Below are 25,785 nucleotides of genomic sequence, written 5' to 3'. Positions count from 1 at the left end.
GATTTCATGCAGTTGAACAATAAGAATCATCTGATGATGAAGATCTTACAATTCACAAATTATTTTGATAAATTCAACTTAAAGATACTTTTGAAATACCAAAGTATGATGGTCCACATTCTCGACGATTGCGTGAACAGCAAGAATCTAAATCCCTTCGTCCCCCACATCAAAATATAAACCCCAACAAATTGTCTCGTGTCTTGGAATTAACTTGCACAGCATTCACACAATATTAAAATGCATAAGCTCCACGTTTTATATAACGTCCATTTCACTTTTCATGCCAGCACGGTCCCACCTCCCTTTCCTCCGTTTAACTTCCACCATATATCTCATCCCCACACTTTTCCTCTTCTTTCTTTGGCTCATAATAAAATCCAACTCGGCCTCTTTCGCACATATACCCAACCCTTTAAATCAAAACCTAAGAATTTGATATGAGAGAGCGATTGTGTTTCCGTTAGTATATATAAACGAATTGAAGCGTATCTACTATCTTACCCTTAGACATAACAATATCATCTAGCTAGCTAGCTAGCAAATAGCAATGTTAAAAAACCAACCACAACCAGATTGGCCTGAGCCCATTGTCCGGGTTCAGTCCTTATCCGAAAACTGCGAAGATTCAATCCCTGAAAGGTACATCAAGCCTTCTACTGATAGACCATCCATAAAAAGTTGTAATTTTGATGATGCCAATATTCCAATCATCGACCTTGGGGGACTATTTGGTGCTGACCAACATGTCTCAGCCTCAATTCTTAAGCAAATCTCAGATGCTTGCAAAGAATGGGGCTTCTTCCAAGTCACTAATCATGGTGTCAACCCTGATTTGATGGACAAGGTCAGGGAAACTTGGCGTGAATTCTTTCACATGCCCATGGAGGTGAAGCAGCAATATGCAAACTCGCCAAAAACCTATGAAGGCTACGGAAGCAGACTTGGAATTGAGAAAGGTGCTATTCTTGATTGGAGTGATTACTACTTTCTTCACTATCTTCCCTTTTCACTCAAGGACTATAACAAATGGCCCGCCTCGCCTCCCTCTTGCAGGTAATTAATTATTCATGTTACGTTGTTGGTTCTTTTTCAATTAGAATAGGATTTTTATCTCAATGATTCACCTTCACGTACGTATATATGAATTAAAAGATTAGTGAATTACTAAGATAATTAGAATTAGAATTTCATCTTAGTAGTAGTCCAGGTAATACATGTACAAATTAAAGGATTAGTGTTGGTCAGTGTGATAAAACTTTAATTTTGATTGAAAAATAATATTAACAATATTTAAAGAACTGTATCGATCGTCCTAAAAAAACAAACAAAGGTATGTAGTGTGTTTTATATATAGCAAGTAATTAGTAATATTTTTTTAATGAATTTTGGTTATGATTTCACAATAATGTAAGAAATTATAACTAAGTGCAATTGGCACCACAAACATTAAAGATCTTAAAACACAACAATGTAAGTAATTAATAATATATTGCTTTATATGCAGGGAAGTGCTTGATGGGTATGGGAGAGAGTTAGTGAGGCTATGTGGGAGGTTGATGAAGGCTTTCTCAATAAACCTTGGATTAGATGAAAAAATCCTTCAAAATGATTTTGGAGGGGAAGACATAGGGGCATGTCTAAGAGTGAATTTTTACCCTAAATGTCCACGGCCAGAGTTGACGTTGGGTTTGTCATCACACTCAGACCCTGGAGGAATGACTATGTTGCTTCCAGATGATCAAGTTCCTGGTCTTCAAGTTCGAAAATGTGATGATTGGGTTACTGTGAAGCCTGCAAAACATGCTTTCATTGTCAATATCGGAGACCAAATCCAGGTGAATAATCTTCCTCTCATACATGCCGTACTATTATCCCTATGCACAAAATTGTACACGTGGTGGGACCCGTGTGAAGTTGAATTGCTAGTTTAGTATCTCCTCAAACGTTTGAAGAGTCGAAACGTGTCCTTTACAGTTTTTTTGAACATGCAATTAAGATATTTTCCTACATATGTTTTTTCTTCTCATTTTTAAATTCGCAAACACTCACGTGAGATTGACGAAATTTAAAGTGAAAAGTGTGAACAATTCACTCTTTTTATCAGTTGAAATTCATTTAAAAAAAATTAAAATATTTACTATAAAATATGTAAAATTCACAAAATTCTATAGTTTTTTTAATAAATTTTAACAAATAAGATAGTGGTATGTTCAAAAACTATGTCGTTAGTATTCCTTATTTAAAATTAGTTAAGACTATCAATTATTTTAATTATAACTAAAGACAAATATACTTATTTTTATTTTATTTTCACACTCAAGGTAAAGATTTTACAGTATTAATCAGTTAACAATTATTTTATATATTTCTTTTAAAATAAATATTATAAACTTAGTTTATGATTAGATGGTGCTTTTATTAATTGTATTCGAATCAAATTTTTATTTTATTACTTTACTTATTTAATTATTTTGTATGAATCAAATTCCTAACAATAATTTACCCTAAAATAAAATGGGTAAATAGTTGATTATTTTTATTTCAAGTTTAGGACATCTGTCATATAAAATGTATTCTTTCTGAAAATTATGCCCACTTAAAAAAAGTGGATAAACATTTGACCAAAAAGGTTCAAGGATAGAGTCCTACTCCTAGGTTTGATGTGAAAAAGATTCCTTCACACTCTCAAAGAATATATCAATATAGCCCATCGAGCTAAAGCTATAGAGTATGTATATTGAATAGTTAGAGGTAGAGAAAAAGAAAAGAAACAAGATATATAAAATAATTAAAAAATAAAAAGTTCAAAGTAAGTACAAAATTAAGGATTTAAAAATATTAGTTATTTTTTACATAATATATATTATTAAATAAATCATCTTATACTAGCTAGGCATAAGCTCAGTTATACTTTTGTATTGCTGTGCTTTTATTTATCCTTTCTGAACCGTGAAAATTCCACTGTAACTAATAAAGTGACCAATTATAACCTCACCATATGAACGTAGAATAACCGCTACCAATCATGTGCAATATCACTATTCACTAGCGTTTATTTGTATATTTGACTGTTCAAGACCCAATAGGCCAATATATATGTTCTCTGACAAAAACGGTGGAATATTTTAATTTCTAAGAATATATGAAACGCACAAGGATAATGCATTCCGTCTCACTTCCTCACCTAAATAATAATAATAATAATTAAAAAAAAAAGTCACCACACAAATCAACAGTCTGAAATGATTCTCAAATCCGAAATGTCAGATATTTAGCATTATATGCTTATAAGAATTTCATATCCACATAATCATGTAAAGGGCGCATATTGCTAGACAATTTTACTTCTCTGTGCAATTCAAGATTTATTTGCATATATTTAGCTGCTTGATTATCAAGTCAAAAAAACTGCATTAGTTAACTAATTCGCTTTTTTTTTGTGTGTGCTTGATTAGGTTCTAAGCAATGCAATTTACAAGAGTGTGGAGCACAGAGTGATAGTAAATTCAGATAAAGAGAGAGTCTCTCTTGCATTTTTCTACAACCCCAAAAGTGACATACCCATAGAACCAATAAAAGAGCTTGTAACACCGAAAAGGCCCTCACTCTACCCAGCAATGACCTTCGATGAATACAGACTCTTCATTAGAATGAGAGGACCTCGAGGCAAATCTCAAATTGAATCTTTAAAGTCTCCCAGATGATCCATTCTCTCATAGGCTTTTATTGCTTACATTTTATGTCCATCAAATAGTAAGTCACTATTATCGTGATTGGTTTCACATTTATACAACATGTTTGGATGTAATTTTAAGAAATTAATAGTTATATATGATTTTTATGTCTGAATTGTATTTTCTTACTTCTCAAGAGTTTACAAGCACGCTATACCTTATTGATGTATAATTAATTGTAAATCCTGTAACTAAATCGGGATTTGTTTGCGCATTGAGCCACAGAGTAAGGATATGTAATGGTGATTGGATACTTAGATGTGATGTTTAGAAAAACTGTTTTCTACTTTGCTCTGTAATGGCTAAATTTTGATGGACCATCCAGATTCTTCCTAGGTGTGTAAATAAAGCTAGGTTTTGTCCCCACTTCCCAATCGATGATTGTGGTGATAATTAAGCACGGCATAATGTTAAGAGAGTGGATATCATCATATCTAAATTATTAAATATAGACACTGCTGTCTGCTTGATAAAGGCATAATTCAAATTCATGGTATACTACATCTTCCTGTCCTTATCTTTGCCAATTGTTTATTGATAATCATAAAAAAATATTCCTTTGGAAATAGTAGTTCATTTAAAAAAAACTACGAATATATTTGATGTATCATTCTCTTATAAGTTAAAAATAAGCTTATTGACACAAACTTTTTTTTTATAGGACACAGTTTAATTTCATAAATTTCTTCCATCAACTTATAATTTATAAGCTAACAACTTTTTTTTTATCCTCATTAAGAGACCATTTGGGGTAGTTGTGAATTTTTAGTTTTTGTATTACAAATGTAATTTCAAAATAAAACGTGTTTAACAAAAATGAAAATGAAATGATTTTTAAATTATTTTCAAAATATTTTTACACCCACTTTTAAAATTTTAAAAAAAAGTTTTATGAGTTTGGCTTTTAATTTAAAAAACACACAGTTTTCACATTTGACAAATGACACTTTTTGCTGCCACCACACTTACCATCATCACGACCACCAATATCACCTATATCATTGTCACTACCACCATCATTATTGTTTTCACCGTCATAATTAACTGCTACTACCATGACTCCAAGCACCGCTACATATCACCACCACCACTTTCATCACCATCAATGTCACTATCACCAATGACATTGTTACCACCACCACCAATGCTATTGTCATCATTATTGTTACCACCACTACCACTACCAATAATAGCACCTCTGTCACCGCCACTACAACCACCACAATTCACCACCCAACACCATTGACATTGCTACAACCACCACTAGTACTATCTCTATCATCGTCGCCACCACCATTGTTATCATCACCACTAATGTCATCATTATTGGTTGTCACCATCAATGTTGTTACCACCATCACATCGCCACTGCCATCACCATTTGCATTGCCGCCACCACCAATGTCACCTCCATCACAACCACCACTGCCACTGTCATTACCATCGAGACCACCACCGGTATCTCTAACATCATCCAGACATGGCAATGGGGCGGGACGGGGATGAGTATTGTCTCCCCAATCCCCAATCCCAACTCTCCAACATGTCCCCATATCCGTATCTGATACCCGACTGGTTAAAATTTATTATCACATCCCCGTATCTGTTGGGTATCGGGTATCCTCGACTTCGTCCTGTATCCGATTCAAATTAGAAAAATAATTTTTTTAAGAAATATTAAAAATTTAATTTTAAAAAAACAAAATTGATTGTTAAACATTTATTTTTAACTACTTATATATCAATAAATTTATTATAGCACATGTGTCTACAAGAATCGTTAAGAAAAAAATATTAAATTATGTAAAAATTCTAAAATAAAATTAACTAGTAATAAAAACTTTAGGCCTTTTGATTAAATTATACAAAAATTCTAAAAATTTTAAGTAGCGGGGCGGGTCCGGGTTCAGGGTCGGGGAGAATGTAGTAATCCCATACTTGTACCCGTACCCGTACCCGACTTTTAGTTATCGAGGAAAACCCGAACCCATACCCATACCTGATCAACTCGAGTATTACTCATCAAAGTTGAAACGAATACCCACGGATACAAATTTTCTTGTCATGTCTAACATCATTGTTGCTGATGATGTCACCACCATCGTCATTGTCGTCACCACCTCTTTTGTTTTTGTTCTCATATTCACTTAGTGATAAGTGATAACGTACATTCTCAATAGCATTTGTGTTGGCTCATCAATTGTCATTATCGTCTCACCCCTTAACAAAACCGATCATTATGTTTAAGAATAATATAATTAAAAATTAATTTAATGAAAAATAAGTTTATTTATTTAATTCTATTTTTTTTAAAAAAGGATAAAAATATCACAAGAAATAAAAAAAACAAAACAACAAAAATCCTTTATAATATAAAATCATCAAATCTTTATCATTTTTTTATAATATAAAAATTTAATATTATTGTCCTAATTTTTTAATTATGTTATTAAAAATAAGTTTAAATATTAGAAGTAATATATATATATATATATATATATATATATATATTATTTATATAATTAAAATATATTTTTGTTATTTTACATTTACAAGTTAGTTTATCAATTAATTTCACTAAACACTTTCAATCCAATAAACTAATTTATAACTTTTTAGCTTGCGTATGAGCTAGTTTTTCTAAACACACTATAAGTATTATATTACAATTTTTTAATCCTAGTAATTTAGAAAAGAATAACTTCAGATTGCAATTAAAATAAAAATAAAATTGAATAAAAAATTATGATAATTAAATTAGTTTTTAAAAATTATAAATATCAAAAAATGGTTTTAAAAGTAAATGAACAAAGGTTTAATTTTTACGTACTGTAGATTAAAAAAATGCTATAAATTAATTATCAATCTAAATATGACTTTTAAATAGCTAGTTATTTCAAAAGCCAATAAACATAATCAATAATTAGATGGCACGCTTTTTTTCACTGTATATTTATTTAAATCAAATTCCGTTATAAATAAAATTCTAAAATAATACCATAACATGTCTTTTTTCTTTCTAAGTTCATCTAAATACATCTGTAACCTACCCTTACAACCTGAAGTATAATATTCCTAAAATAATATGCTGCTTTCATTTGCAATTCCTAAAATAATATCATTGTAAATTTATTAAAGCAGCATAATATCATTATTTTAGAAGCAGAATCACATGTGACTTTCGTTTGGTTTTTTAATTTACAACTAATTGTCTTTACATGTGACTTGTAATCTTGTTTCTTTTCTTTACTGTTTGAATGTTTGTCTGGACACATTCGTTTTCCTTAAACAATAATAAAATATGATATATATGCAACGAGAAGAAATTTAAGGACGCGTCATACTTATTTAAAAATTTAATATGAAATAAGTCTTTAGGTAAATTAATATGTTAAATTAGACATTAAAAAATGTCAGGCTTAGGAAAAAAAACCTATGATAAGTAATAAGTAAGATTTAGGTCTTAATTTTTTTAAAATAAACTAAACTTATTTAATTTAAGTCTCGTTTAACTCAAACTATTCCATTATCATTAACAAAAAAAAATTATTTCCAATATCCCTACTCTTATCCTTTGTTTAATGAAAGAGAAATAGATGGAGAGGAAAGAAATAAGTGACAAATAAAAAGGTGAGTATGTTTGATAAAGATAAAATAAGAGGGATTGAAACAAAAAATTGTGAGGCTCATTGATTTTTCCCTATCTATTTATCACATATTTATATTCACCTATTTATCTAGGTCATTTTTTTTTCCTTCTAGTTCTCCTAAACAAAAATAACTTTGTTTGTATTCTATTTATACTTATATATTTCTATTCACCTTTTTCATTTATAGTTATCATATTTTGTACTTATTTTTTTTCTTCCAACCAAACATATTTAGAAACTATTATTTGGTTAATCGGCAATAGTGTTTCGAATGGAAATCCTAGCCAGTGGTTTTTTAAATAGAAACTATTTGTAATTCTCCCAACCCCTTGAAATCTCTAAAAAAATCTATCAGTACGATCTTTTCGTTTTAACTTTTTGTTGGCTGTTTTTTTTCCTAATCTAATGTCTAATGATGTTCCTGTCATTTGCTTATGTGATTATATAATTTTCTTTTCCTTTGCAAATGGATATTTCGTTTTTGCCCCTGGCTGATTGATTGCAAAACCTTGTGTCCATCAAAATCAGTCTCATCTTTTTACAAAGAAAACTTAGACTTTTTGGATTTTCTATCTTAGCGTATGTTCAACTTTCATTTTCAAAAAACATCACATCTCTTGCTTTTAATGAATGTGTGTCGGATTTTGTATCATCACATCTTATATCATAAAAAGAAACTTAATTAATTTAGGTATATTTTAAAATTATTTTTTGGAGAATTTAACGTGATATTTTTATAAATTAATTTTTGTATAAGTTAATTTTAATTCATAGAAGAAGTTTATTTTAAGTTTTTTTTTATTAATATTTACGAAGAAATTTATCTTTTAAAAAAACTCTAAATAAACTATCTTCAATATAACCTGAAAATTAAAATTATAAACTATCCCTTCAAAGCATGCAGAAGCCCTCATAGAAGAATTATCCGCATGATTTGAAGAGTCGCAGTTATTTATTTATTTAAACATACGATATTCTATCTTAATAATAATAAGAGATAAACCAACAATCATTATCATGCAATGTAGTTTGACTTAATATTGTTTTATGTGTGATCCCTAGATAAACCAACAATTATTAAGACAAACGGTTCCTGAGTTTAATATTCTAAAACACCGATAGCGTCCAAAGTTAGTATGGTCAAGTTTTCATTAAAATAAAAGTACACTTAGTCGTCCTAAAATAATTATTAGCGCTGCATAAACTAATGTATAATGCTTTATTTTGATAAATGTCTCATACATGACAGTGCAGTTTTCTATGTGTGAAAGTTGAATTTGTCGAACTCCGATCGACTACTAGCATCATATTCCCTACTAATGGTGGAAGCAGTGGTTAATATTAACCTTTCATTGTCTTTTTTTTTATACATATATAAAATATCATTCTCTTTAAGATAACGTAGTAGAACGCCATATGGGGTTTGGGTTCCTTTTGGTAATTTTCTTAATGTCACACTAATAAATTCATATTTTTTATTTGAAATTTTATTTTTTAAATAACTTTATAATATTAATTTGTCTGAAAAATTACAAGCTGTCAGAATTTTCAAACTTGTTAATACTAATCAAACTTTTATATATATATATATATATATATAGTTTTTCTTCAATTTTCTTTCGAGTTTGTGCCACCGGTGATGAATGGTCATGTATTATCAATATAATAATTTTTATTTTTATGTATGACTTTTAAAATAATTATTATAAAATTTAATAAATTTATTATTTATACATAGTAATTTATGATTAGATGATAGTGTAAATTTGTTTTATATTGTTAGTATATAACCTATTTTCTCAAACATAATTTATTTTATTAAAAAAATTATGACGAGTCTTTAAATAAGATTATTTCATCATAATTTTATTTTTGTATCACATTTGTGTGAGATATTCATTAGTAAAATTAATAGATATTTCATACTATTAACATGATGAAAATAAGTTTAGGATGAAGTAAGACATTTTTTATTTAAAAATTAAATTAATTATTAATTGTATGGAAACTTTATAACAAAATTAGTATTTTGAGTTATGTAATATTTCTTTTGTTTTAAAATAAGTGTAGTCTTAGATTGTTCTACACATATTAAAAAAAGTTAATAAATATGTAAAAGTGAATAATAGTTTTACAAATATTTTAATTAATATTACATCAAAAAGTTGAAGTGATATTTATCAAGGATATTAGTGGAAAAAAACAATTAATATTTCATAAAAAAACTAACAAAATAATCATTTTGGACTTTTTTTTAAAAAATATAACACTTATTCAGAGACAGATAGAATACACACTTTATAACCAGCTGATGATTTATGAAATGGACTAAATTCTCTAAGTATAACGCATTTTATTCTGAGACTTGATACTATTAACGTTGATCGTATTTGTAAGAATATGAAATGAACTAATTTCTCAGTATAACACACTATATAATGAGCTGATGAAAACTTTTATATACTTTTTTTTTGCATGTAAAATAATTACATTGAGGTTATAACTTATAACCTTGCATATACTATCCAAACTACCTGTGCCTAAAGTGCATGAAAAGTGAGTATAACTTTTTTCAAAAAAAAAAAAAAAATAGTATAACTTGCTCACCCTTTTAAATTACATGTTATTGTAAGTTTTCTCATTCTGGTTTTTTGTGGTATCTGTTAATCACTTATTGTCTCAAATAATGTGGAAGGATACTCCGTAGAGTTGAACACTGAACCAATGCACACACAATGTCAATGACCATTTAAATATGTAATTCTATATGTCAAGCATACAATATTCGTTAAGACAATAGGTATAGGTGCACCGTGCCCATGTCCCAAATCCAACAGCTTACGGATAAACATCATATTCTAAACCAATTTTAAACACAAAATCAAATCATTCACCACTATCAAAATAAAATAAAAATAATCATTTGTCTCAGTTGCTCTAATGTAGCTGGCCCAATTGTCCATGACCATATTCAAGTCTGAATTGGGCTAAATTAAAATTAATGATTATACTATTGGATACATACGTTGCTAGCATAGGACTTTTGATGGTATATATCTTAATGTTAAATAATTGCTCATCTACGGGGAACTAAATATTAAAGGGACCATTGTTGAAAACAAGAAACTTTTACAATACAATGGGCTTAAAAGTAGTTATATATATTTCTGACCTAATGATTCATTAAAAATAAAATTAAATAATGAAAGTGGTTAGATGTCTTTATTTAGAATATTGTCCATACAAAATTCCAAAAGAAGAATTATAATTAAATCTCATGCATATTGTGTGCAGTTAACTGTTTATTGTCAGAGAAAAAAAACTTATTTATTAGCCTAATTAAATTAGATTTTAATAATCTCATGCATATTGCCCTAGCTAGCTGGTGTCTCTGTTTCAGTTTTACTTTTCATGAGTGGCACGAGTCTCCTATAGAGGCTGCGGAAATCCTGGTTCAGGATGCTTTATCTATCAGTCAATTTGTTTATTTCATTATGTTTATGTACAAAAAACAAATTTAACAATCAGATGTTAAATGGTTGGTTCGTTTTTTAGTATAACTGTTAGCATCAATTTGACTTGATGTTTATTTTTTTATTTATTTATTTGTTGTTAATTATTGACTAATTTTCATGATAGTGTCATAGTAGCAAAATGTCAGTACATAATTTAGAGAAATTTCCAGAACCAATCCAACATAATTTAGATTATTTTTTTTCCCTTTAGGGAGATTTTTTTTAAGGTCAAACTCTATTTTTACATATATCTTTTAATAAAGGAATTAATTTCTATACATTATCAATACAATTTTTTTATATGGTGAATCAATCAAAATTATTGTGATTCAATTTTATGATAATTATTATAAAAATAAATAAACTTGTAATAATGACAATCTATAATATAAAAAACTTTTGCTAAATTAACGTGCATCTTTTTCTTTCAATAAATAAACTTGTAACAATGACAGTTTCCATTCCAATCCCTATTGCTTGTGCTAAATTAACGTGCATCTTTTTCTTTCAATACTACCGAACAAATGAGAAAGGAAGCTGTCGTGCTTCCATTTATTTTCTTCTTTTCTTTTAAAAACCAGCAATCATGTTTTATTTATGGTTATGGGTTCCGATCATTATCACCACATATTTTTCAGCTACAAACCATTTCATTCCAACTGTTACATTTGTTTCCTATTATTAATATTAATATAGTTTCATATTTTTTTTATTTTGTTTATCTAACTGCTTTGTGCATGTGTCAACAATTGCTTGTTCTTTTTTTTTTTTTTGACAGTAACAATTGCTTGTTCTTAATGTATTGTTAGTCGATTATATGACCAATGTACCTATTGCAATTAATTAATGGAATTATAAGATAAATTAGGTTTGGAGATTCTGGAGAATCAATTATAATTCCTATACATTCAATCGAGATTTAACAAATTTATCAGGGTTCTTGTTGTCAAACATGATCATTGGGTGTTAGTAAAATTGAGTCTGGTAGTTCACAATTAAGAAGAGACACGATTGTGAAGGAACTAAGTTACATGTAAAACAATATGCTAGACTTTTCCTATGTTGAATGGTTAGTATGAGTGAAAATCGAGGTTGGCATGTTCCTATAATCTTTACGTTGACACAGTTCAATCTAATGAACTGAACTAAAACTTTATTACCTAAGAGAAAAGGTTGAGAAAGAACCAGGGAAAATGATACAAACAACAGAAGTATGAAAAATGTTAGTATAGGACAATTTTATTTTTAGTCTTCATAATGGGATTTGGGATTGTGGAAGATTTGGATATATATACACACACGGGAATGTTTTACTTCGAGTCATGTATACTAGAAATAATGATAATAAATCTTAAGGTTATGTCTGGATAAAATTTGTGAACATACTTTTAAGAATTTCAATGTACATTCTTGAATTCTAGAACATAAAATGAAGATGGAAGAATTTGTTGTTATTTTTTTAATCATAAGAAATTGAAATCAGGTCAAGTAATGAAAATTTATAACAATTCACACACATTGTTCAACCAACTGAATTAAATTCTCTTAATGAATTTCTTGTTTTGAGAAGAAAACTATTTTTGAATTCTCTAAACTGACATCCAAACATATACTTAGTTGACAATGCTGTGTCAACGAAATCTGTGTGAATTAGATCCCCTGTTTCGGGAAGTTCCAGGGGAACCGCTGGTAGAGCAACCTCCCACCACTCATTGGGGTTGCCCATATGGCCATGTAAGCACATGTTATCTTTTTCCACAGGAAAAGTTGGTCTAGTTTTTTTTTTTTTTTTAAAAAAAGAAACTAATCCGGTCTAATTTAAAATCTTATTTAAAAGTTTATTTTGTAAATAACTTGAAAAGTTTACTTTTAAATAAGGTAAAAAAAAAAAATCAAGTATTTATGTAAACTAATAACATGAGTTAAGAAAGTCTAACTTAATTAGTTGAATATGATACATGAATTATTATAAATCACTTGATATTATCTTCGACACCTACAAATAAAAAAAACTAACAACATACATCTTTAAAGGAATAAATATAGAATTTCAAGAAATTAAAATAATAATAATAAAAACATACATCAATAATAATATATTATTTATATTTAATATGTCAACTTCTTAGATATAGATTTTTTTAAAATAATAATATATATTTTTAAAATAACTATGATCTACTTTATTTAATAAATAACCTTAAGAGATATTAAGTTTAGCTTAATAAGAGTGAGGCCATATCCATCAAGGGTTTGAAAATCTCCAAGATCAATTTTTTTCCTTGCAAAACTATATTAAGGTGGATTTGTATTAGGGGGAGGGGGGTTGAATCCTAAGCCATGGAGTAAACCAATGAGAAATGTCATGATTTTCACTCTACAAGTTCTAAATTCTCTTATTTTTGGGTCTTTACGGATTCATCAGTTTATGTATTAATCAATTACATCAAGTAACAACTTAGAAAAAAGAAACAAAGAAGGCATTTGATTTAAACTTGCACGGGATAATCACACAAAGCACTAGCTGCAGATTACATATTATACACAGTTAAAACCTAGACAAACAAACCCAACAAAATAATAGGATTGAAGGCTAAATTAGTTTCACTATATGCTACAGCTAAATTATACATCCATACAGAAAATAGAACATTTGCTGGTTTGAATTCAATCTAAAATTATCCTTGAGGGAAGGTGTACACCAGCAGCTTGCTCAGGACACGTAGCAAGTTTTACAATAGAACTAGCAGTGAGGTTGTACCTTCTCTGTATTTCTGTAAATCCTTCACATAGAACTTCCTCCACCCAGTTCTCCACCTCCGTATCCCGGTCTGAGACATATTGAGCTGCAAGAAATTGGTCCATGACTTCTGTCTGGATCTGCAATGCACACTTGGATCCGAGAATTTTGTTGAAGTTACTTCTGATCACTTTCAACACTCTATCTGCAAGAGCATCAAAATCATAAGGTTTAAAAACAACTGTTTCATCAACCAGATCACACAAATCTTGCAACCAAAGCTTTTGATTCTCAGTCAAGACAACATGATCAGAGTTTCCATCATTTGTTTGTTTCTGTTCATTCTCTTCTGCTGGGAGATTCAAATCTAACAGCCAATTTGATGTTGTATGTGCCCTTTTAGCTGTATCAGAGAGTAAATGCGGATCATGAAATTCATTGTCACCAATCAACTTTCGTTTGCTTAGGAAATTTAGATTAGGAATGGCATCTATTGAATTGTTTGTTAGACTGATGCTTTGGCTTCTGATGTCTCCAATCACATGTTCAACTTTTATCTTGATACCTCCCCCTTTTGCCCTCAGTATTCTCTCCTCAGAATAGTTAGAAGGTTCCCCTCTTGGCATCGAACTGTTTTGGTTATCTGAGAAAGAAAAAACAAACATTGTATTGTTTACACTAACTTCTCGTCCATGCGAGTCTGTAATTTTTCCTGTCTTGATGGCTTGACACAAACTATTTTGAGCTAGAATATCTGCCTTGTCTACATTTTCAAGGAAAACCACGGACAAGGGTTTCTTGCAACACTCCCCTACAATAAAATCAAGGGTAGTCTTCCCTCTGAATTTCACATTGCATCCTTTCATTTCTTCAGAACTTAGATCCACAAAAATAAAGCTCTCCCGGCTACCGTATAATAGCTCAGCTAGAGAAACAGCAATTTTCTTTTTACCAAGTCTATCATGTCCAACAAAATTCATCCAGATGTCCCCAGGCTGATTTGGTCCACGGTGTTTAACCCTCTTTGTAGGGCTGCAAACAATTGTTTTGACGATAGCCCGTAAAGCTTCATCTTGCCAGCATACCTCCTTGGAAAGAGCTTCAAAAAGAATTTTGGGATTTTTTGCATCAACTTGTCCACAATAGTCAAAACTTAAGCAGGATGAAGACTGTGATGGATGCTTCAACATATTCCCATCAGCCACATTATTGTTTGGAGAAAATCGACTTGGGATTTCCTTTGGAGGCTCCATTGTATATTGAACAGCAGGTTTCTTCAATTTATTGCAGGTAGGAGAAGAGCATATTCCTAACCCAAGATCTGTGGTTACAGAAGTTACAGATGTGGGAGACATTTGACTGCCATCACATACACTTGAATTGGACATGTTGCATGATCTTCGGTCACCTGAATCGTGATCTTCCACTTTCTGGAACATCTCAGCAAGTTTTGAATTATATTTCTCCTGCTTTGCCTTGAAAACTGCAGGAAAAGGACTACTTGATTGTGATGTAGGCATCATTTGCATGCCAACAGGTACATGGGAGTTGAGATTGATGTATTCACTAGGTGATTTGCTGCGGCAATTGTCAACGTCTTCCTTCTTCTTTTCAGCACCACAATGAAACCCCACAACAGTCGGAAAAGTATTTGCATCTCGATGGAGCAGATGCTGGGATAACTTGTCTAAGTTCTTATGGAGTGGCCCAGATTCACTACTATCGAGCAAAACACCATTATCTTTGGTCTGCACTGAATGAAAGAAAAGCGGTTTTTACACAAACAAAAGAAGGACTTCATTGATAAATTATAAAACAACTGCAGATGATTTACAATACAATCAACAGAACTAAAGTTACATTAACAAATGATCTGCAACGATGTCTTGTAGGAGGGGACTTAATTGATAAAGTATAGATAAACTCCAGATGATTTACAATACAATCAACAGAACTAAAGTTACATTCACAAATGATCTGCAAGGATGTCTTGACCTTAAATCTAGTTTGTTTGAATTTTCTCCCTGTTAGGGTTGGTAAATAGCCACATTCAATTGAAAAATTGCACAAATTTATAAAGAATTAGATTGTTGTATCTGAATGCTACACACCTTAACATTCAACCCTTTTGTTGAGCCAAATTCTGCAATCTGCAACCAAGGAGGCAAGCTAGATTGATGCGGATCAGCAGCTGAAGAAGCACAAAACCTTTCCTTGGAAGCAGCAAGGACTTCATGTTCACACCTTTCCCCACACTGGTGACAGTGGGGAACACAATAAAACGAGCTATTCAGTGGAGCTTTCAAATCAGACTGTGACGAAAAAAAGCCACCAAACGGTACAAATGAATCCATTAAGCTGTAAAACAAAAAATTACAGTTTAGACAAAACATGCACAAAACTAATCACTATGTAAAAGATCCAGAGTCCACTTTGTCATTCAAAATAACAAAAAATCATCACCATAACACCCCTTACCTATAGTACACACAACCCAAATCCAACTATGTGCTTTAAAATGTCAGCAACGTTAAAAACACTTTTTTTTTTAATGTTACGCATGTCATTGGAAGAAGTATTCCTGATTGTTCACCGAGATTAATCTCTTTCAGGGTTTCAGGGGATCTGAAGGCAGTCAAAAGCGAGTCACCTGCTGCCAACCAAGTTTTTTTCATACACAAGTCAATATTCAAACCCCTTACCACTTACTAAAGGGATCTGAATCCATCACTATTCGAATCAACCACTTGTTAGTGCATGTTAAAAACACTTGATTCAAATTAATGCGGCTTATTCTACGAAAAATACAAAAAATAACAATAAAATCATCACCATGACATAACACCCCTAACTTTTAGTACACAAAAACCCAAACCCAACTATGTGCTTTAAAATGAATGCCAGCAATGTTAAAAACACTTTGTTTTTTCTTTTTTGTTACACATATCAGAAGGAGTATCCCCAGTTGTTCATTGAGACTAATCTCTTTCAGGGGATCGGAAGGCACTCAAAAGCGAGTCACCTTCTCCATATACAAGTCAGGATTTGAATCTCTGACCACTTGCTTAAGGGATCTGAATCCATCACCTCAAATCAACCACTTGTTCGTACATGTTAAAAACACTTAATTCAAAAAAAAAATTAACAGAGGTTTATCCTACGAAAAATACAAAAAATAATAAATTAATAAATAAAAAAATTTAAAACACGGAAACATTAGCATACCCCTCAAGCTTGAAACTTTGGTAGTATATATTAAAAATTAAAAAAGTACTAATAAACATATGCACATAAACGACACCAAAGTTCAAGAAATGGAATTATTATTATATTTAAAAGGCCTATTTTACTTTACCTGGACCTGGGACGGTGATAGGATTCAGAAGGAGGCTTAACAGAGGTAATAGGCAGAAGCTGCAAATCCCAGTCTTTCTCTATAGAAGGAAACTTCCCCACGAATTTCAAGTAACTCTCGTAAGTAGCCGCAGCACCAATCAACCAAAACTTATCATAATGAACCTGCAACAACTTCGCTAATTCTCCAACCACACTCTTCAGACCCTCACCTTCTTCATCGCTCACAAAACCCTTCAAGTCCCCGAAGCTCACCACAACACCGGGCCCCACACACTGCTCCGCCAAATTCCCAATCTCCCTCACGCGCCTCCCCACCACCTCCGCATCCCCACCCGCCACCTCCTCCGCAATGCAAACCACGCGCAGCCCCAGCAACTCCACCGGCAAAGCCCCTTCTCTCCGTTTCTCCACCGCCTCGGCAAAGCCACGCAGAGCGTCGTTCGCGCACGCGCCGAGAAGCAGCGGATTCTTCCCCCGGCTCCGCACCAGAACCTCCCCGATTCGCCGGAAATTCTCTCCGCCGCCGTCCTCGTCACCACAGCCGAAGAAGAACGGGAAGCGGCGCGGCGACTCGGATAAATTGCAGAGGAAAATCGGCGAGCCGCGGGGGCGGAGAGGGCGGAGGATGGCGAGTTTGATATCGGAGCTCCGGAAACCGGCTTCGGCGAAAACGCGACTGACAACCGGGTCGTCTAGGATTGACAAGATCAAATGCTGAAGCTCTACTTTGACAGAGGAAACAGAAAACGGCTGTTGCTGTTGCTGTTGCTTCTGGCAACCCCGATCTAATGGTGAGTAAGACCTAAATCAAAATTTAAGAAAGTATAATAATAGTTATATAGCAGATCATTTTTAGCAAGATAGATGAACTTCTTACCAACTTAACTTATTAGTAGGTGCTGAGCTTGAGTTTTAAATGTGTTTACCCTTGGGAGAAGTGGAAGTTGTCAGGGTGGCGCCGCTGGTTGGCCTGAGAGCGTTTTATGGCGGCCATGAGGGAGTTTGAGACGGGAGGGTCGTGGTCGGCGGAGGAGTGGTTGTGGGAGGAGGGGGCGCGGTCGAGGGAGACGGAGAGGCAGAGGTCCAGGGCCTTGAACTGGAGGCGTGGGGAATACGCGCAGTTTCTGGCGCGGGAGCAGGCGTCGCGGAGGAGGGGTGAGGATGGGAGGGAGAGGAGGGCGGAGACGGCGTGGAGCGACGTGGTTTGGGCGTGGCCCCGGCGGCGGGCGACGGAGACGGCCTCGTCGAGGGCGCGCGCGGCGTCGGGAGTTAGGCATTGGCGCGCGGCTGCCACGGGCGTCGGCATGGGGAGTGAGAGTGAGGGGCGCGTTTGAATTTTGTTGGTGGAGTTTCCTTATTGAGGAAAAACATTAACGGCTGGGTTTATTTCCCTTTTTTATTATTGGTGAATTAAGAATTTTGGAAAAGGACTTTTGTGTTGTTCAGTGACTCGTAATTTTGCGTTTTGCTCGCGGGATGTCTATAAATAAATGTATTAGTATAACAGTGGAAGTAGGAATAAGGATTAAGGACTAACACACTGCAAATTCTGCAGCTGCTTGCCTCTACTATAAATGCTTGCATCAAAATTTCTGACTTATATCAATACTATTAACACTTCTCTTACTTAAATTTTACTTCACTAATTATTTTATTTACTTAACTCATGTATAACTAATTTTTTGGTACAGAAAGTTCAACTAGTTAACTAGTAAATTTTAGCTTTTGTTTTATAAATCATATATTCATATTCTTCAAGTTAGTTAATGTGACAGAGTTTAAACTAGTCTCAAGTTGATTGAATACATATTTTGTTCTAACCATACTTAATAAAGTAAATAGTTAATTAGTTGTTGATTAACAAACAACAATCTGTCTTCTAAATTAACAAACAGCATTTTTTTTTCTTCACAAATATTATACTTTAAAAATAATTATATTCGATTTATCTGATGCTGAACATGGATACATTTTCTAAAACTGTAATTTAATTTACAAATTAATGATTATTATTTTTTCTATGGCCCCAGTATCCTAGATTGAGCCATATATAAGATAACCAGTAAAATACTCCCCCATAAACTTTTAAAAAATCTATAATTTAAATGTAAAATAAAAACGCATAAATTAAAATCTCTAACTAAATTAGAATAATCTCTTATTAGTCAATTTGTGTGCTCAATGATGGCCTGTGATCAACTGTTCAGTTAGGTTAGGTTGGATTGCATGTGGAAAAAAAAAATTCTTCGATAAATTTGTATCCAAATTGAATAATCTGCATTTATATAAATAAATATTTTCTTTTTATCTACATTTTAATTTTAACCTTTCAACGTTATTACATCAAATATTATATTGTATTATTATTATTATGCCACTACTATTATATTTTCATATGAAAAAATTATCTTTATATATTAACTATAATAGCATAGTTGCATAATATAAGGTAATAGAATAATATTAAATAGTATAATATTATTTTGTATTGAGGTTCTTGATGAGATAAAACTATTATAAATAAAGAAAAATGGTTAAAAGTACGAAAATAACCAATATAAAAATAAACAAATTTTATGAGTGGTCATTCTTTTGGACTTTCGGACTGGACTTTCATTCTATTGGTATGCATGAAAGAGGCAAGAAAGAAAAGGGGGAAAAAATGGAAGTAAAAGAAAATGGTAAAATTTGGTGTGTTTAGTTGAGGTAAAAAGAGAAAAAAAAAGATTTGAAATTATATGTGGAATCCACTAATTATAGGCTAAAAGAGTGGAAATGACACAAGAAAAATATAGTTGTTTGCATACAATACCAAAAAGATTTGAAATTATATGTGAAATTTACTAAACAGTCAGTTTAAAAAATTACTTTAATCCTTTATCTTATTTAAAATTTTTAAAAAATCATGTTAAAACATCGCTTTATTTATAGTGAGTGCATTTTGACAAAAACAAATGTTAAAAAATAAATGTTAAAAAATAATTTTCTTTAAAAATATTCGAAAAGAGAATAAGAAAAAAAGGAAACAAATTTTTTCATTTGCTTAAATTATTTTATGCATAATTTAAAAATAGATTAATTAAATTTTAGTCCCTCAAAATTTATTTGACAACTTTTAGTCTTTTATTAATTTTTTGTCAAACATTTTTAGTCCCTAAAAAGTTAGTCTATTTTTAGTTTTTTATTTATTTTTATTGCTGAAAATTAATTCAAATTATATAAAAAAGTGGTACTAAAAATGGATAAAATAAGGACTAATCTTGAGTAATAAAAATAAATGAGAGACTAAAAATTCAAAAAAAAATTAAGGGAATAAAAATGTTGATGAAAAATCAACGAAGAACTAAAATTTATTAAAAAAAATTTAAAAACTAAAAATTGGAATCTAAAAAAGTTAAGATAACTAAAAACTTAATTAATCCTTTAGAAAATATCTTTTAAAGAAATTAACATAGTAAAACTTCTACGAATAAAATATAAGCTAATTTTGGCTAATAAAAAAAGTTCGTTTCATTTTTCATGTTTAAAATTACTTTTGAGAAATTTATACAAAAACTAGCTCATATATATCATAGCTTTTATATAGGTCAATCACCCGTTAAGATGACATCCTCATGCAGTTCCAATTTCCAAACATTGATAATGCTGGTAAACACATTATTCGTAGATGCATATAACTCAGTTTATACCTTTTTTGGAAGAACAACTCAGTTTAGACCTTGCAAATTAAGATTTTGGAGTATAAATTGCACAGTAAAAAAGCACTAACTCGTTTACTAATGGATATATATTGGCAAAATATAAAACACGATATTTTTTATTTTCTCTGGCTATGAAATATGTCCTGTTTATTGTTATATTATCTTAGGTTTAATATAATTTATATTTTTCCAAAAAAAAAAAAACAAGATGCATATGGCGGGACCGGCGGGACCTAAAGAAGATTGTGCAATTCATTGAGTGATGAGAAATGCGCACATATGTATAATATATTCTCTCTATTTCAATTAATATTCAATTCTGGGTGTACACTGTATGTATGAATTATGATGTATGGTATAGTCATTATTGACAATGGTTTTAAATTGGGATTGTGGTTACGGTTACAGTTGTATTGTGGTGAGTAAAAAAAAACTATATGGTAAGTAATTGTAAAAAAACGTGATTAATACTGTCACAATTAGGGTGATTATTGCATTAAAATGAAGTAAAATATCTTAATAGTGGGGTCACAATCATAATCATAGTTGCAAAACGCTATTTAAAATCATGGTATGGACTGTAGACAGAGGAGAATAGGTGAGATTTTTATTTGGGGCACATAGTTGAGGGAGATTTTTATTCAATGATCTCTTTGTTTTGGTGTTTTTGGAATTGGGAGAGGGTGGAGTTGAGTATCAAAGTGTCTGCGTCATCCTTCGTCGTCTTCATCATCATGTTTATGCTTGCTTTTTATTTTTCTAAGTGAATAAAAAGAGAGAGATGCTGCGTCCACTTACTTTCCGTGGGCCAACTACCACACTCATCCTCATTATCTCATTACGTCGTGTACTCGTGTCTGTAACTTTGGAATTTTTTTTATTCCAAGTAAAATTTCATTCATTTTTAATCTCTTAAAGGGAACCTGTTATTTTTTTAAAATAAATTCCAAAATAATATTTACCACTTCTAAGTAATAACGTCGTATACATTATTTTTTTGATTAATTTAACGAATTTGTCAAAAAAATATATATTTCGATTGATTAAATAAAACGTAATTTATTATAAACATTCAAAAATTATTTTAGATTCCTATAAATAAAAAACATTTGAAAAATTTCTAATTCTTAAGTTCAACTTACTTAAAAAAAAATTTAAAATAAAAATTGTGATATACATATATTTTGCATATCATATCATATACTATCTCAAAATAACTATTTGTGTACATAATTTGGTGTATAATAATTAAATTGTTAAATAATTATAAGAATTGTTATATAAAAAAACTGAAACTTCTTAATTTATGATTGATTTTTTTTTTACATTGTTGATAGAATATAATTAAATTTGATCTATATTTATACTTTTAAAATAAATTTAACTATCATTTAAATAAAATTAATTATAAAATTGCTTCTAAGAATTAATTTTAATTTGTAAATTTGATTGCAAGACTTGTTAATTTATTTTAAAATGGACTGAGAATTGAACTGTTAAAAATACTTGTTCATGATTCATTTGTTCTACCATGGTTTAACTATGTTCAAACCAATAATAATTAAATTCATATTTTTATTATTATATAAATTTAAGTAATAAAATCATATAAAATGATATTAAATCAAGATATAAAAAAAATTATAAGTAACTAAATTATATATTTATAAGATAAAGAATTAATAATAATTGGTAAAATAATTTATACATATGTGTAATTCTTGAATATGTATTTTTTATTTATCTTTAAAATATTTTAGGATAAATTAAAATAAATACCATTTGGAACTAGTTTTTTAAAACAATTTTGATTTTTTTTTACCAATTTTATATTGATTTGAGATTGGTTTTGTGAGAAGAACTGATTTTTTAAAATTAACTAATGATCATTAGACCGATTTTTTAGTAGGATGGTTGGTAAACAAAAAAACGTTATATACATATTTCACTTGCCAGGAAAACGAGATCTTAGAATCGTAAACATATTAAACTTGTTTAGGACTAGTCATAATCCTAATGAGTGCATCTAACTATCTAGGCATTCTAGCACCTTGCTATCTTAAGAGTGGTGAAATATAAATTCATCATTTAAGCATTGAGATGCTTTTTTTTTTTTTTTACTGCTACCCCACTGACTTACCATTTGCGTTTACCAAGAGATAATGGCATTTTTTTTTATGTGGAAGTCCATAATTGATTCAACTCACGGTCCAAAATATTTTTTATTTTTTTAATCCAGCAGTTGAGTTTATTATTACCCACTAATCCAATACCGAAAGTCAAATCAACACTTTCATAAAAAAAATGTTTAAAGTAAGATAAGACTTTTTAATTTTTTAATTTAGAAAAATTATTGCTGTCCACTAATTTATTGAACCAGTATGCATGTTTAATTTTTAAAAATAAGATTTTAAGTTAAAAAATATGTATGAAAATATTATCACAAAGAATTTAATCTTATCATATTATAAATATTTTTTTTACTTAAAATAAACTTATTCTATAAAAAATACTTATAATCTAAGATAAAAATTATTATGTCAAATGATAATTTTTAGTAATGATTTATTATGAGATTTTGTATCGCTTATTAATTAGGAAACCTTACGTTAAAATTTAAATTATGCAAACTTGACTACAAACACATAGCAATCCGTCTGAGAATCTCCCAAATTTAGCATAATGCCATAATGGACTCATCGAGTCAAATGTTAGCTAGCGTTCACACCGGTCAGAGGTCTAAGTCAATGTGTAACTTTTGAGAGTGGAGAGTAAAGTAAGAGTGAGAAGAGAAAATAATTATTATGGCCGTTTATTTTGTTTTTATTTTTAATTTATGAAATCATCATTTTGTTTTAATTTGTTTTTGGTATAAATATTTGAAAATAAAAATATATTTATTTTGGCAGAAACAAATATCTTTTATTAGATTTAGATATAATTCTAAACATTCTACTAAACTAAAGTTAAAGAAACATTTAAAATTTGAACTAGAGACTCTAGTTAAAGAAAAATAATTTTATGTTAATTAATTTATGTACTCAATTATATTTTTTTTTTCAACCCAACCTGAATCTAATAAAGCTCCTGTGGTTTCATGTAATCATTAATAGATTTTTATTAAACAAATAATTTGTGTTATTTTATTTATATTTTTTCAGTGACGTTGAATTAATGTATAAGTATTTTTAGATATGAAAATATGGCTTGATGAATAAAAAAGGAGAAAGGGTCAAAGGTCCCTTCAAATTGGAAAGGGTTGAGGGAAAGAACCCTAGAAGGCTACAACCACCACCGCACATATATCATTCATCACCGCAATATTGGCAGGGTATGTATGAAACCACTGCTTTTCAAGGTGGCCTGAAGAAGCATCCCCTATCAGCATCACGTTGCTTTTTTACATTTCTTTCCCACTTTCTCTCTCTTACCCCACCCCAACCAGAGAGAGAAAGGTAACAAAAAAAAAAAAGCTATGGATTTGACGTCCATTTTTGTTGTTAACTTGTGAGTTCGCTTTTGCCAACGTTTTCAATTGCTTTTCTTTTTTTTTAATCACTCCAAAATACCAAACACCCTCTCCAAGTTTTGGGACCTCTCCATGAAACAATTATAGTGATATGAACTTGCTTGCCCTCAACCTTACCCCCATGCTATATTATATATTAATTCTTCTATTCTGGGTTTAATTTGCTACCTAGTAATTCAAACTATTTAATGACAAAAGTAGCGTTACATCAAACTGTGTTACCTTTTGTCTTGTTATTAATTGTGTCGTTTTAATTAATCTTGCTATAGTTGTAATTGAATTTGAGTAGATGCACACAGTATAAATAATTTTTATACTATTATCTAATAATAAATTATAATGTATGAAAATTTTGTTAATTTTTATCATAAATATCTTAAATGGCATATGAAGTGCATGTTCAACTAATGTGCGTTTAATTATTTTTCATGTGTTTAGTTTTACGTTAAAAAAATAATTATAATTTTAAAATTGATTTTGAGTTAGATAACTTTGGGTAGCTTTTAAGTTGCATAAAAACTTATGCTAAATTTTATTGTTAACTTTCTTTTAAAGTAAAAAAAAACATTTAAATATAAATTATATTACTTTGAAATATTTTTAAAAAAAATTAGATTCATTTATATTAAGAAATAATAGAATTGAGTTGATGATTGAATTGAGAAACAGGAAGAAAGAGATACTTGGTTCGAATCTTTGGATGTATGGCACTTCCTCATAATTAAACTCCTTGAATTTCACAACATTTACTTTATTTAAAACTAAAAAATATAAAAGGAAAAATGAAATATTATCTTCTAGCTATTAAGGTTGAGTTTAGTTAGTTAAAGTATATGCAATGGTATCAATTAATTAAACACATGCAACACAAATCTATCCTGTTGAATGTCGTTTGTCTTTACTTTTCTTTTCTTTTTTGCACATGTCCACTAAAGATTAATTCAGCTGAAGGTGCATGCATGTTTAGAGAGAATTGCAAATAAATGGGAACATACAGCTAATAATGTTCAATCGGATGAGGGAAACCGCGATGGGATTGACACCAATCAGATGAAATGTTGAGAGTGAGAGAGAAAGAAGAGCAGCATAGGATTCGTAGGACAGTGTTTGACAACGAGAGGGAGATTGATTTCAGAAAGAACAACATATGTATGAAGACAAACCAAAAGATCCAAGTGTCATGCCACAAAATAACAAGTTGAGTACCAACAGATCATATATACAATTTTCTTCTAAATTAACTTATTAATCATTATTCCTTTCTTTTTCCAACCAATAACATTTCAAACATCAAATAAGTGATAAGTGTATGTGCAATTTATCTTCTCCAGTTAACCATTTTCTCGTTGAGCCAGTCCCCAAATTGTGTTATTGCTTATTACTCCAAAAAAGTTATTGTATGTTGTTGTGGATTGCTTTATAAATAAATTGTGATTTCAGATCATCACTCCCCAAGTCAAAACGTTTTAGTATGTTGTTGTGGATTGCTTTAGGCTGGCTAATAAGTTGTTGGTAAAGGGTCTGTAAAGGTCTATACAAATAATTGTATGGTAGTA

The 25,785-nt window shown here is 30.5% G+C and overlaps 3 protein-coding genes across 3 annotated transcripts; 1 reads left to right on the top strand and 2 right to left on the bottom strand.

Annotated features, from left to right (window-relative positions):
- Positions 1–357: 357 nt before the first annotated feature.
- Positions 358–4,057, top strand: LOC114381504 (probable 2-oxoglutarate-dependent dioxygenase At5g05600). The gene is made up of 3 exons (XM_028340778.1): positions 358–1,056; positions 1,508–1,838; positions 3,459–4,057. Exons 1-3 carry the CDS (start codon positions 551–553, stop codon positions 3,705–3,707), a joined length of 1,086 nt encoding a protein of 361 aa, XP_028196579.1. The 5' UTR covers positions 358–550; the 3' UTR covers positions 3,708–4,057.
- A 751-nt stretch (positions 4,058–4,808) lies between these two features.
- Positions 4,809–5,290, bottom strand: LOC114381768 (loricrin-like). The gene is made up of 2 exons (XM_028340985.1): positions 4,968–5,290; positions 4,809–4,884 (listed from the first exon to the last, which is right to left on the bottom strand). The coding sequence occupies exons 1-2, from the start codon at positions 5,288–5,290 to the stop codon at positions 4,809–4,811; spliced, it is 399 nt and encodes a 132-aa protein (XP_028196786.1).
- An 8,073-nt stretch (positions 5,291–13,363) lies between these two features.
- LOC114380881 (protein SMAX1-LIKE 8-like) lies at positions 13,364–18,578 on the bottom strand. The gene is made up of 4 exons (XM_028339994.1): positions 17,926–18,578; positions 16,998–17,801; positions 15,754–16,000; positions 13,364–15,390 (listed from the first exon to the last, which is right to left on the bottom strand). Exons 1-4 carry the CDS (start codon positions 18,303–18,305, stop codon positions 13,570–13,572), a joined length of 3,252 nt encoding a protein of 1,083 aa, XP_028195795.1. The 5' UTR covers positions 18,306–18,578; the 3' UTR covers positions 13,364–13,569.
- Between the last annotated feature and the right edge of the window lie 7,207 nt (positions 18,579–25,785).

The sequence above is a fragment of the Glycine soja genome, chromosome 13 (genome assembly GCF_004193775.1).
Source record: "Glycine soja cultivar W05 chromosome 13, ASM419377v2, whole genome shotgun sequence".
Classification (NCBI taxonomy): domain Eukaryota; kingdom Viridiplantae; phylum Streptophyta; class Magnoliopsida; order Fabales; family Fabaceae; genus Glycine; species Glycine soja.
The sequence above is the reverse complement of the archived record's forward strand: the minus strand, read 5'-3'. Positions and strand labels throughout refer to the sequence as shown.

Coding starts and splice junctions, on each gene's coding strand:
- LOC114381768 (XM_028340985.1), bottom strand. CDS start 5,290: ATGGGGACATGTTGGAGAGTTGGGATTGGGGATTGGGGAGACAATACT. Junction 4,885..4,967: donor AATGTCAATGGTGTTGGGTG/GTGAATTGTGGT, acceptor TGATGACAATAG/CATTGGTGGTGGTGGTAACA.
- LOC114380881 (XM_028339994.1), bottom strand. CDS start 18,305: ATGCCGACGCCCGTGGCAGCCGCGCGCCAATGCCTAACTCCCGACGCC. Junction 17,802..17,925: donor AACTTCCACTTCTCCCAAGG/GTAAACACATTT, acceptor ATTTTGATTTAG/GTCTTACTCACCATTAGATC. Junction 15,391..15,753: donor CAAAAGGGTTGAATGTTAAG/GTGTGTAGCATT, acceptor CATTCAGTGCAG/ACCAAAGATAATGGTGTTTT.
- LOC114381504 (XM_028340778.1), top strand. CDS start 551: ATGTTAAAAAACCAACCACAACCAGATTGGCCTGAGCCCATTGTCCGG. Junction 1,057..1,507: donor GCCTCGCCTCCCTCTTGCAG/GTAATTAATTAT, acceptor CTTTATATGCAG/GGAAGTGCTTGATGGGTATG. Junction 1,839..3,458: donor ATATCGGAGACCAAATCCAG/GTGAATAATCTT, acceptor GTGCTTGATTAG/GTTCTAAGCAATGCAATTTA.